The following is a 12,765-nucleotide window of genomic DNA, read 5'->3' as shown; positions in this document are numbered from 1 at the left end:
TATATATATGTGTGTGTGTGTGTGTGTGTGTGTGTTTCTTATTTTATTTACTTGTTTTTACTTAAAGTAAGAATGAATAAGTAAAGAGAAAAAAATTAAACATACTCCATTGTCATAAGATATACAACATTTTACAAAAATAAAATACAATAATAAAATCAAGTCATCAAATAAAAGATCAAACAAATTATGATAATTGTACCTATTTTATTTATTTTACTTGTTTATACTTAAAGTAAAATAAAGTCAAACCAAGTCAAATCAAAGAAAACACTGTCTTTCTTCACAAAATATACATTTTACAAAAAATAAAATAAAAAGCCAAATCAAATAAAAATAAAATTAGGTGTAATACTTCAAATTAAATGAGTAAAATTAAATAAATCAAGCCAAATTAATTAAAACACATATTGCATGTCACAAAATATACCTCATTTTACGAAAACTAATAAAATAAAAATTACAACAAAAAATAAACTATATACCAAGTCAAAAAAGTATATATATATATATATATATATATATATACACTACATTCACTAAAATTAAATAAAATCCCAGATCCCAGAGTTTCATTTCCACAAAATTACTTTCCAGAAGTAAGTCAATCGGTGTCAAGAACTATATCATCATGTACAGCAAGAAAACCAGCAGCCTTAGTCTCACAATCAAATGTAGTTGTCCTGCAGGCCTACACACACCAACTACCTCCAACCTGACCTCCTAGACTGCTGCTCAGAGCCAAGGACAGTCTGCAAACACACCGAGTGTGTGTCACAGGTCAGATTCTACATCGATCAACGCCTTCCCACAATACCTTCTGCCCATCTCCATCTCCAGCCACAGACAGAGGGGCCTCTGTTGGCGGGGGTCAATAGTTAGGGGTCAGAAGTCGTGGAAGAGGGGTGATGATGTCACAGCAGGCTGCGGGGCGTCAAACAGACAGCTCAGTGTTGGAAAGCTCGCCCTCTCTGCTCGTGGGCACCCAGCAGGACACAGAGAGGGCTTTGACGAGTTAAACAGTGCCCAATGACTTCCACTGATCCAATTAGGACTGCCGGGGTGGCGGTTCGAGAGAAAAGAGGGTCTAGGAAAGAAAAAACCCTGAGGGTTTGAAGATTGTCAGAAAGCTGAGTGAAGAATTCACTGAAAGGACAGTAATGTGATCAAAAACACAAGGTGAGGGGTGGTTATTCTATTACTGGTGGCCGTCAAAAAATGCCCAACTGTGACTCAAGCACAATGAATTTGTCTGGGAGCTAAATGCACAGTCCAGACTGTGGAAAGCCAACACTTTGTGTCTTTTTTCGCCGCCTGTGACTGCTTTTCTACTAACACCCAGATGTTCTGGCATCTCCGCACAGTTTTGAAACTGCCAGCCCTGGACGCCGTATGGGTTTGCGCTCGCTGTTGTCGATCCACATCACGACAAAACCCAGCCAGGAATGCACAACAGCTGTCCCTCCTAACCTCCTTCTCTCTCCTTCTCCCGATCCGCAACCCCGCTTGACTCAAACAGGGAAGCATTTGCGGTGATAAATTATGCGGAGCGTCTAAATGGAGAAGAACAATGCAGTGCTCTCGTGTGATTCGATTAGAGCGAGATGCTGCAGTCTCCATTTACAGTGTTTAATTGCGCATTAGAGAGGCCATTCTACCAGCTGGACGTCAGAGGCTTCATTCGGTGCAGAAGAGGCCCATTTTCACATTAGGTGATACACGGCCAGAACTGGCAAGAAGACCCTGGTAAAGTGCAAATGTTACTTTTTTCTTCGTAAAGGAAGCATGTTGTGTTTGAACCAAATATAGCATACAAATTGCAGTGAGGTTTTTACATCAGTGACAAATGCAAAGTGCTTTCAGAACAAGAAAAAGCAGCATGGCGATTTGAAATTGTTGTATATTTAGATAAAATTACAAAAAGCCAAATTACGACAAATACAAAGCTCTTACAAGTTTTGTATTAAAATACGGAGGGTTCAGAGGATGCTATGAAAATCAAATCAGGAAAGTTTATCTTTCTGTTAATGTGTAAAGTATCTGTGTGGTTCATGCATTATGTTGCATGCTCACTTAGCAAAATCTGCAAGGACACCTGAGGTGAAAGGATAGTGAGCCGTTTTCAAAGAAAAGCTTTACATCAACAGATCTAATCTGCCTGCTGTTGCCACCGAAAGAGCTGGAAGACACATTCTGTGAACTCGAACGCTGACATTATCATTGGCCAATCACAGTCATCAAACAGTATAACAAACTTAATCAAACATGCTCTGCCTACACTCATATTCCATTGGAAATCCAATTCATTTTAGTGAATCGGTCTGTAAATAAATGATTCGCTGATCAAATATACAATTCATTTGATCAAATAAACGATTAATCAATGCATTTTAACCTCTGTCTCTTCTTTGTTGAAGGCAAACATTTAGTTCAATGTTCATCACAATATTTCGGAATTTGTTTTTATTTCTTTTAATTTCAAGAGTTACAGTCATATAAAATATAATGTCCCCTTAAATACTTTAAAAAACGTATTTGGCAACCTCTTTTTCTTTTTCTCTTCTTCTTTAATGAAGCAAATGAATCATTACATCGGCATGCGAAGTTCAATGAATGAAACGAGGATTGTATTAATTTCCATAGAGAGTAACTAAACATTGCTAATAGCAGTAGATAAGAAGCCATGATAATTCTGTCTACTGAACTGCATTAGGCCCAAAAGATCTTGGGACTGAGCCAAACAGTCCCACATGGAAAACCTTCATATCATACGGAAACAGTGCAGGTGTGCATTGGGCGGTGTGGATGAGTGCAAGCCCACCTGTCTAAGCTCTGTGCATTAGTCATGGGGCTGTGAAATTGTGATTATGTTCATGAGGCCCTGGTGGTCTCATGGAGTCGGGTGTGGTGGGGAGGATTCGGATGATTCAGTTACCTGTAATGTGAGAGCATCCAAGACAACATGAATGGAGTCCCCGAAGGGAAGACATCACCGTTGGCATGACCACAGGTCCCACACATCCAGTCCATTCAGTGTTTTCCATAGTATGTTCAGTGATTTAATGACATGCACACATCTAGCCAGGGTCGATCTTCAGCCTTACAGATCACACACTGATGATAGTGTTAATGGTCCATTCTAAAATTGGACACACTTCAAAGAATGAGTGTGTGTCTGCATTTGTGTGTGTGAGGGGTCTGTCTTAAGTGCGTGAGAGACAGCGAGTGGGTGTGTAATAAAAGCCAAATAGCTCATTTGAGTCCCTCAATAGTCTGGATGGTATTTGAGCTTCTGAATGCTTTTTTGTGCTTGGTGTATTTGTGTCTATATGTCAAATTAGCATATCTTACCCCACATGCTTTTCCTTTTTTTTTTTGCTTTTTGCTTTCTTTCTGTTTAAATTCAGAGTTGCATATGCCATCAAATTCCAGTCTGAGGATAAAGTCGTTTGAGGATGTAGAGCTCAGTACAAAGGACAAAAATCATCAAACCTGCAAAAAACTTCTGCCCTTTGACAACTGTGTCTCAGCAGGGTGTCAGGGTGGCCCACAAAACACCTTCAGTTCTTTATCTCTTGCTCTATCTTTCTCAGAGTGTGTGACAGCGAGGCTGTTAAACCTGGCCCGCATGAATGAGGGCCATTCACGCAGCAGGTCCGCACTGAACAAGGCATGGTCAAGGGTGGGGGATCCAGTGAGAGAAGTGCTTGTTTTGCCCACTGTTTAGATTTCCATCTGAAAGCATGCAGATCGGGCCAGGCCGAGACAGGAATAGCAGCGGCCCACGATTGAGCTCCCAAAGGCAGCGCAGAGTCCGTCCACCCTGCCGGGGTCACGCGTCGGGGGCTTTCCTGCCCTGGAACACCGTGGCTATTCTTAGAAACCCAGCCAGTGGGTGTCCCGGGTTCACTAGATGGTCTCATACACACCACCATCAGTGTGTCACACTGAGCATTCAAATCACAATGACCGACAGGAACGACTTCAAAATGGGCATCATTTGGCAAGTTCTTGCTCATTCAGTTGTACAATTCATTGTTCAATCTGGTAGGGTTGAAATGGCACCACTATTGTACCTTGATCTGCTGCTGACAAAACATAACTGTTTGTACTACCACAAACTAGGTCTGATCAACTGCTTTTTTGTCTGCACTCATGCTTTTCAACTGCCCTCAATTGTCATGCTAGGCATTACAGAGATATGTATAGTGATGCTACTAGGCATATTGCAAAGTAAAGCGGAGGCGGTTTGCAGCATGCAAATTTTGAGGGTGTAACTGAATTGCAGGAGTGAACACCTCTAAAAGACCATGAGTGCACTTGGATCAGTGAATCATACTGTTTAGATTTCTGAACAAACAAATGCCTATCTTGAAAAACAGTTTACTCTTTCAGCGACATTCTTCCTTGAAACCTCCAATAACCTTCTCTTAGTGTACCTAAAATTACAGCACTTCAAGAGGGGCAAAAGAAAGACATGTTTCCAGCACTGGATATAAATATGTCCAAAAGCATTTCTGATCAAAGCAAATTCATACAAGAGTAGTCAGTCATGCCTGAGCTAAGTTTATGAGCAAGCAGCTTTCAGTATCAGGGAAATGAAGGAAGGAAAGCTCTGCATGCAATTAGCAAGCTAATGGTCTCTGCTATTGTGGAGCCAGCCGATGGCCAGCAGATGCATTCTCTGTAAATAAATTCCCCACAGGCCACATTGTTTTTATGTATCGTGCCACACATTCCTGCCTTGTTTTACAATCGCTAATGTGGACAGGATTTTTGTGCGAGTTTGTTCTGTATTTGTGACCTAAAAACCAATGTGCCTTTGAGTTCAGTTCTAAATGGACCAATTACACAATTAACTGTACGCAGAGAAAAGTACCACAGCTGTAGCAATGAAAAGAGTTCACGAGCCCAAAACAGATGAATGGATGGCTGGAAAAGAAGATGCAGTTGTTCTGAAATCCACATCGAACTGCAAAGCACAACGGTGTGCTAACGCATCATCAAAGTGAATAAAGTGATACATCATTTCAGTAAAATCCTCTGTGGTGACAAATATCAACATCAAATGTCAGAAAGCAGAAGCAGTGAAAAGCAGAGAGGCATGCCAAATTAAGTCTCTGCAGTTCTAAACTGTGTAAGGAATAGTTTAAAATGCTTTAAACAGGTTCCATTTGAACACGCTCACAAGCTAAAAAAAAAGTCAGACTAACCATGCTCTGTGGTTTTATGAGAAAGGGGCGAGTTGCCAGATCCCACCATGCTCAATTGGTGTAAGTGAACAATGTCAAAGAGTAGCCCTCATTATGACCGCCTCTTGGATCCAGTCCAGACACCTACACAGAACGCCTTTAACTGCTCTCGTCCCTAAATCGCCCGAGCAGAGCCTCTCTGTCAGAAATATGTAGATAGAGCGGAGAAGGTTGACCCGAGAAAGAGTCCCAGCTGTGGCGGCTCTTGTGACTGCCAAGGATCATGTGCCTTCTATTCAGCTGTACATCAAGTAGCACACACAAACCGAGAGAGACCGTAAAGCTGGCTACAGCCAAACACCTGGACCTCAGAGAACAGCTTAAGATCTCATATGTAACCGGACTGGTAGCCAGAAGCGTTCTGTCAATATGCCTCTGAGGTAGGGACTGTGTTCAAAGAGGTGAGACAAAAGTAGGATAATTACAAAACCAGCTCCGACTACTGATGCCTAAAACAGGTGACTTGGTGAAAGTGCATACACTGATGGGAGAGTGGAATCTGGGAACAGGTCTTCCTCTACCTCCCTGAGTTGAGAGACACGTAGCCAGAACCAGTCAGGATGCCGCTCTGATCTCAAAAGCAGATCCGACGCCACCCTCCGTGTATCTCTGTTGTACTCAGTAGACATCTGCAAAACAGCCACAGTGAAAAACAAGAGTGGCATGGAAAGGCAGGCACCGATCCGGCTGGCTTACTCACCTCAAGGGCCTCCCACCACCCAGGAGGCGGTCTAGAGCCCACCAGAAAGCCTCAGAGGGACTGGGTTGGGCTAATGTCTTATGGGAGGAGGGGTGGGTGCTGGATCAGCACGGCAGGGGCTGTGACTCAGTAATTAGCCTGTAGCACATGGCGGGGATGAGAAGACAACACTAGGCAGACGCCACATCAGGGGCCAGGGAGACGAGGCAAGAGCCCATGTGGCCAGCAGACGGTAGAGAGACAAATGCAGGGAAAAAAGAGAGACATGGAACACAGGGGAGAAAATGGATCCTGTAATTTTTTTGAAAAAATACAGCAGGGTTGTTATTTCTTCCCTGCTCTGGGACATGCTGTGTCTTTTGCTTTTGTTTTGGTCTTTTGAAGTTCAGAGAAGCAGGGCCAGAGATAACTATTGGGAAGACTTCAAACTGCAACACAGTGAAGTGGGTCAAAACGTCTTTCACAAGTATGCTACAGTGAAAACGGCTCTGACGTATGGTTCAGTCATTCTGACGCATGTAACTATTCTGAAAAAGTTTGTTTGTGCCATTAGCAAGCTGGCTACAGTCAAACACCTGGACCTCAGAGAACAGCTTAAGATCTCATATGTAACCGGACTGGTAGCCAGAAGCGTTCTGTCAATATGCCTCTGAGGTAGTTCAAAGAGGTGAGACAAAAGTAGGATAATTACAAAACCAGCTCCGACTACTGATGCCTAAAACAGGTGACTTGGTGAAAGTGCATACACTGATGGGAGAGTGGAATCTGGGAACAGGTCTTCCTCTACCTCCCTGAGTTGAGAGACACGTAGCCAGAACCAGTCAGGATGCCGCTCTGATCTCAAAAGCAGATCCGACGCCACCCTCCGTGTATCTCTGTTGTACTCAGTAGACATCTGCAAAACAGCCACAGTGAAAAACAAGAGTGGCATGGAAAGGCAGGCACCGATCCGGCTGGCTTACTCACCTCAAGGGCCTCCCACCACCCAGGAGGCGGTCTAGAGCCCACCAGAAAGCCTCAGAGGGACTGGGTTGGGCTAATGTCTTATGGGAGGAGGGGTGGGTGCTGGATCAGCACGGCAGGGGCTGTGACTCAGTAATTAGCCTGTAGCACATGGCGGGGATGAGAAGACAACACTAGGCAGACGCCACATCAGGGGCCAGGGAGACGAGGCAAGAGCCCATGTGGCCAGCAGACGGTAGAGAGACAAATGCAGGGAAAAAAGAGAGACATGGAACACAGGGGAGAAAATGGATCCTGTAATTTTTTTGAAAAAATACAGCAGGGTTGTTATTTCTTCCCTGCTCTGGGACATGCTGTGTCTTTTGCTTTTGTTTTGGTCTTTTGAAGTTCAGAGAAGCAGGGCCAGAGATAACTATTGGGAAGACTTCAAACTGCAACACAGTGAAGTGGGTCAAAACGTCTTTCACAAGTATGCTACAGTGAAAACAGCTCTGACGTATGGTTCAGTCATTCTGACGCATGTAACTATTCTGAAAAAGTTTGTTTGTGCCATTAACTTGTGCCAATAACTTGAAGGAATAAAGGCTAGGACCTCCCTTCACCCTTTGATGACTAAACTTTAAAGGGAACAATAAAAACGTGTGTTCACCAGAAAGAATTGTTGACAGGGGAGTCATGTAGCCAGTGGACATTCTGTGAAGGGGAAGTCATTCACTAACAGTTGGCAAGACACACTGATCTAACTGTGTTTCATCTTAGCCTCAAGGCCTGAGTCTTGTGAATCAGTTTTGAGTGTTAAATATTAATCCAGTCACTTCTAAACCTTAAGCATGCCCTACAACTCACATTAGTAAATGCTTTTCTAAGTGACTTGTATACTGTTCAACAAATTATAAAAGTTGCGATCAGAGACCCACATCAGACTAGCCTTAATTACCCAGATCCGTGTTTGCACAGCTGTCAGGTAAGCAAGGCATGCTTAGGCCTGGCGAAAGTGCAGATAGTCTGATATTACAAACCTATCTGTTATGTAACTTGGGAATCCAGGCCATTTTCAGATACACCCTCGAAGATGACTGCCTGCTTGAATTATCATCTCTTCACACACCTGATAATGCTTGGATACTGCTTTTGCTCTAGTGCTCAGTGTGTGGGTATCTAAAGTAAGGGTGTACGAGCAGGGACCTAGCAGGGGATTGGGATGAGAGAGAGCAGTGTATTAATCATATAAAGGCGGGCAATAGGCAGCCTACCCAATCCTCAGACATTCCTGTCACTCGCTGAAACCTGAGATGGACACAGGGCAAGAGTGAAAAAGAAGGAGAAAGGGAAGACCAGATATCCTCATCAAGGGTTATTTCTCTAGGCTAAAATGAGTGGGAGGTGACCCCTGGCTGTTTCTCATGTTGTTGCTGACTCATTTCACTGTGCTAAGTAGTCTTTGGGCAAAGATGAAAGGAGCAACCCTGTTGTCAAGCATTTTGACTACGCCCCTTTCAAAGCAAAGCTCTCAGAAAATGCAGAAGACTTCTGGCACAGCAAAACTGGCTTGGTAGGAACAACATTAGCCATTTTGGAAGCAGATGTTACATGGGTTTATCTTTGACCATAAGGCCGTTCAAACATCTGTGCTGCGCCACAGCAAATGATTCATACTTGTGAATGACTTGTAGGCTCCTTAGCAGGTCGCACGGTCAATCTTTTTCATGTAAACACTTTTGCTTCCAGACTCTCTGTGGGTTCCTCGAGATCGTGTTGTGCTAACTCCATACGCAATCTTATTTTAGCAATTCCATTAATGAAAGTAAGTGTGTTTATCGAGGCTGTCCTGTTCTTGTGTAGGTCCCATTGTCTCTTCATGCACTACATGTCTCTGGGGTAAATCAGATAATCTTGGCTGAACTCTAAACAACTTTTCTGTGACTCTTGATTGAATTCAACCATTCATCACTTTTGTATAAACAGAGTCAAAAAGCAAATGGGGGGCATGGGAAGGCGGGCTTGTTTTTGTACTAGCCATTGTCTTCAAAACGCAGCTCGTTTGTCTTGATTTAAGACCCAATACAAACTGGGATCAGGTGCTTAATGTCTACGGCCTCTCCGCATTAACGACGCGTGCATGCTAGAAACTATCATTTGTGCCAGTCTACCAGAGCTTTACACTCCTACAAGCACTTTGTGCTGAACATTGGACCAACAAGGTGCACATATCCATTCTTCCAGAAGACTAAAGTAGCAGACCAGCAGTAAACAAGTCTTACATAGATTTTACTGTCTTTGCCAGTGCACTCCATTCACCCTGGCCTGAACACTCACGGTTGACTGAACTCGAGGGAGCACGTCTTGAGAAATTGTTTTGCAAGATAGCACGATATTTTGGCAACCCCCGCTGCAAGTATCAGCATTTTTTTTTTAACAGCACACAACTGTTTTTCCATGCGAGGAGAAAGCTTGTGCATGTGTGTTGGAGAGTGTTCGTGCACGTTCATGTGCCAGTGCATTTGTGAATGTAAACTCTGCGACTGTGTGCAAAAAGAGAGCAGGCCCTTGTGCATGCAAGAATATGCAAGCGTGGTAATGATTCATATCACATCTTGCACATCGCTCTGGAGTCATTATGTTTTAGCTTTCATTCTGACATGCTTGCAAAGGTGAATGCCTTTTTCCATGATGTATTAACAGCTGGTGGTGTGTAAGTGTGTTTGAGAGGTAGGGAGTCAGAATTCTGTGTGTACAATCACCAGCTGTGGTCGAAGCCAGTCAGCATTTTATCGTAGGGAAACTAGCGGCCACTGAACTCACCCTGCCCTTCCGAGCCAAAGAAGAGGGTCATATTCTTAAAGAGTCCACCGGGCCGAGGCATGTGCTAACATCCCACTTGCATACTCGTCGCTTTATTCCAGTCCTCAGGAGTACAGAGGGGGAGTGTGAGACTGCTGACTGCTTAACCAGCATGGCATCTTTCCTCCCTCCCTCTCTCCCTCCCTCCCTTCTCCCTGGTCAGGCATGCGGCCCCTCCTGAGCCGTGCTGGGTCAGCGGTGGGGGTTAATGGATGTGGTATGAATGGACAGTGAAGCAGCATCATGACAAACTTCATTCAGTTGACACTGACCACCCTTTAGCCAAAAGGGAAATTCCCTGCCATGACATGCATGTGTGAGGTTGCACAAGCACACTTACATCAAAACAAAGAGAAAGAAAGAAAGAAAGAAAGAAAGAAAGATGAAACTTGAATCATGCATTAACAAGGAGGCCCATAATATCTGCATAAAAGGACTGAAAGCCCAGGGCTCAGCCAATGACCAAATAATGAACTCAAACTAAATGCACAAGCACATTAAATGACGCAATGTTCTGAAAGTCAGCTTTACACGAAAATAATCACTCTTGTAGTTAAAATTCAAGCCTGCTGGTCATGCATGAAATGAAACACGACTATGTAAAATAGGTAAAGTGTGTCATGTCATGAGAGGCCATGTGTGGCAGTCAACATCAGTCTGGTGTCAGACTCTTCATGTACAGTATTTGCTAAATTATTACATTGCTCTCATTCTTGCACCATAGCAATAAAAGAGTCCAGTTTTGCACATAATATCAGTATAGCTGTTCAAATGATTGAAAAACAATGATATGGTCTGAATTTCCTAATTCAATATCACAGTATTTAACCCATTTAATCCTGCCGGTAACATTTGTGACATAAATTTACAGAGTTATCAACTATAAATTAAAGTGAAGAATGACTACATTCCATAAGAAAATGTTTACAGGACTGTCAGAAGTAGTCACATGGCCAGAGCTATTTAATTCCAATCTGAAAGCTCAATAAAAGAAATCACGTAAAACATGTCATAATACACATACTGTTTAACAGATATGATTCCTATAACATTTAAAAGAGTATATAAACAGTCTATTATTGCTGTCTCATGATCACAATACATGCAAACATGTCGGTGGTCACATTTGTGGCCAGTGGGGAAAAAAAAAAAAAAACAAAGGTTGATCAATCTCAATATGTGACTGGCTGATTTGCATAATCAAACTGGAAGGGGAAAAAAAGTGTAACAAAGTAAAACGATATGTATTATTGTATTAATCGATACCTTTTCCCACAAATGCCTGATAACACAACATTATCTTAGTCTATTGTATGCAACTTTCTGTTGGAACTTATTGAACAACTAAGCGATTTTTCCTCACTGGTTTCAATTGTGACTGGTCACATATAAAACATATTCACTAACTTGGTTGAAATTAGACTAGGAGTGAACTACATGTGCTCACTTAGCTGTGTAAAAACCAATGGGTTCGTATTACTATGTTACATAATAGAGATTATTTGTATACCATTAAATCAACGGCTGGCACATCTGGAGCGCCGCGTGCAGGCTCTTATACCTGTCTATCACTCGCTGATCAAAAGCATTTGATGTTGCAACGAGTTTCGGAAAATTACGGTCTGACATCAAATCATGACTGTATGTTAGCCTACATTATCTCGATTTCAATGCATTTCACACAGACATTACCTCAGTATGCACAAAAGTTACTCATAACTGACTAGACAAGTGATGAAGACGCGTTTTGCAATAATCTAAAATCAAAACAATAAGGATGAGAAAACGATTAGAGCACTTACCGTCTACTTTTTCAGATTTTATTATAGTTAACGGCTTAATATCGACAGCTGCTGTCATTGTCACGCATTCAATGCACAAAGTCAGTTTGGATGTTTTTAGTCCCAAATGTGTCCTCCAAATCCGTCTATGTGCCTGGAGTTTCTTAGAAATGACACCGGTTTCCCCTTAACAAGGTCCGATCTCTGAAGTACTGGAGCGTCTCTTTTCCTCCTTCTCTCTTTCTCCGTTCTATCTCAATCACTCTTTCATTCCCTCCCTCTGTTAGTTGCCCCGGTCCAGGGCGGTTCTGTGTGCGGCACGGAAGAGGCTGATCCCCGCGTAAAGGGGGCGGCGTTACACGTTGATTCAATTCAATTACACTCCACTCTGCTGTCTCTCTGGACGCGACGCACGCGCCGCCAGAGCTCTGGAAGCGTTGAAGCTGCATGTCATTTCAAACCGTCCACTAAATCAGCTGTGAGATCAGCTACAATAAATAGGACGATAAACTATGTTTTTTTGTTTGTTTGTTTTTTGGAAATCCATTGGTATAATTAACATACGTATTTATTAATTTATTAATTTATTAATTAATTTATTAATTAATTAATTTATTTATTTAAATAAAACAAATAGCTTTTATATAGGTATGTAAAGGTTTCCTCTATTGGAAAGATTCTAATGTTTTGATGAAAAAAAAAGTGGTTATTTATTTATTTATTGTCATAAAAAGCTGCAATAAAAGCAGTAGCTGATAAAAGAAACTGAAGGTGCATCGCAACACGTCATTGCACTTTGGAACAGACGCTTCCAGACCGTTTTATTGATTGTCAGAATGTAGAAAATTATGAATTCCTCTGCACTGTAAAAAAAAATGATTGTGATTTTGACAGTAAAAGACTGTAAAAATGATACAGTAAAAACCTGTTAGTTGGTTAACAGTAAGTTCCCATAATATAGTGTGAATTAATTTAATTATATTTAACAGTAAAATACTGTTAAAATTACAGTTTTTGGAAATGAAAATGATCACCATTGTATAATTTACAGTGCAAAAAAATTTAATTTGACACTCCCAGAATTACTTGCATCACACTTCATGTTTCTTCTTAGTTTTTTGTTTTTTGTTTACATTAGGGTTTTGTCTTACATCTAATGTTGTTAAATGAATGTTTATTGCATTATTTCAATGTGTTACCATGATGGTGTTTAGTATTTGTGTGAATG

The 12,765-nt window shown here is 41.9% G+C and overlaps 1 protein-coding gene across 3 annotated transcripts in view; it reads right to left on the bottom strand.

Moving 5' to 3' along the window:
- The window catches only part of ets1 (v-ets avian erythroblastosis virus E26 oncogene homolog 1), a 27,682-nt gene extending 15,836 nt beyond the window's left edge, over positions 1–11,846 (bottom strand). The window contains exon 1 of one of the 3 annotated variants that reach the window (XM_016534204.1): positions 11,559–11,846. In XM_016534204.1, coding sequence (XP_016389690.1) covers positions 11,559–11,616 — 58 coding nt within the window. In that variant the 5' untranslated portion in view covers positions 11,617–11,846. Of the gene's footprint in view, positions 1–9,717; positions 9,827–11,558 lie in introns of those variants that run through there. The other 2 variants (XM_016534205.1, XM_016534202.1) reach the window with 2 other exon arrangements.
- Between the last annotated feature and the right edge of the window lie 919 nt (positions 11,847–12,765).

The sequence above is a fragment of the Sinocyclocheilus rhinocerous genome, unplaced genomic scaffold (assembly GCF_001515625.1).
Source record: "Sinocyclocheilus rhinocerous isolate Xijiao unplaced genomic scaffold, SAMN03320098_v1.1 scaffold336, whole genome shotgun sequence".
NCBI lineage: Eukaryota > Metazoa > Chordata > Actinopteri > Cypriniformes > Cyprinidae > Sinocyclocheilus > Sinocyclocheilus rhinocerous.
The sequence above is the reverse complement of the archived record's forward strand: the minus strand, read 5'-3'. Positions and strand labels throughout refer to the sequence as shown.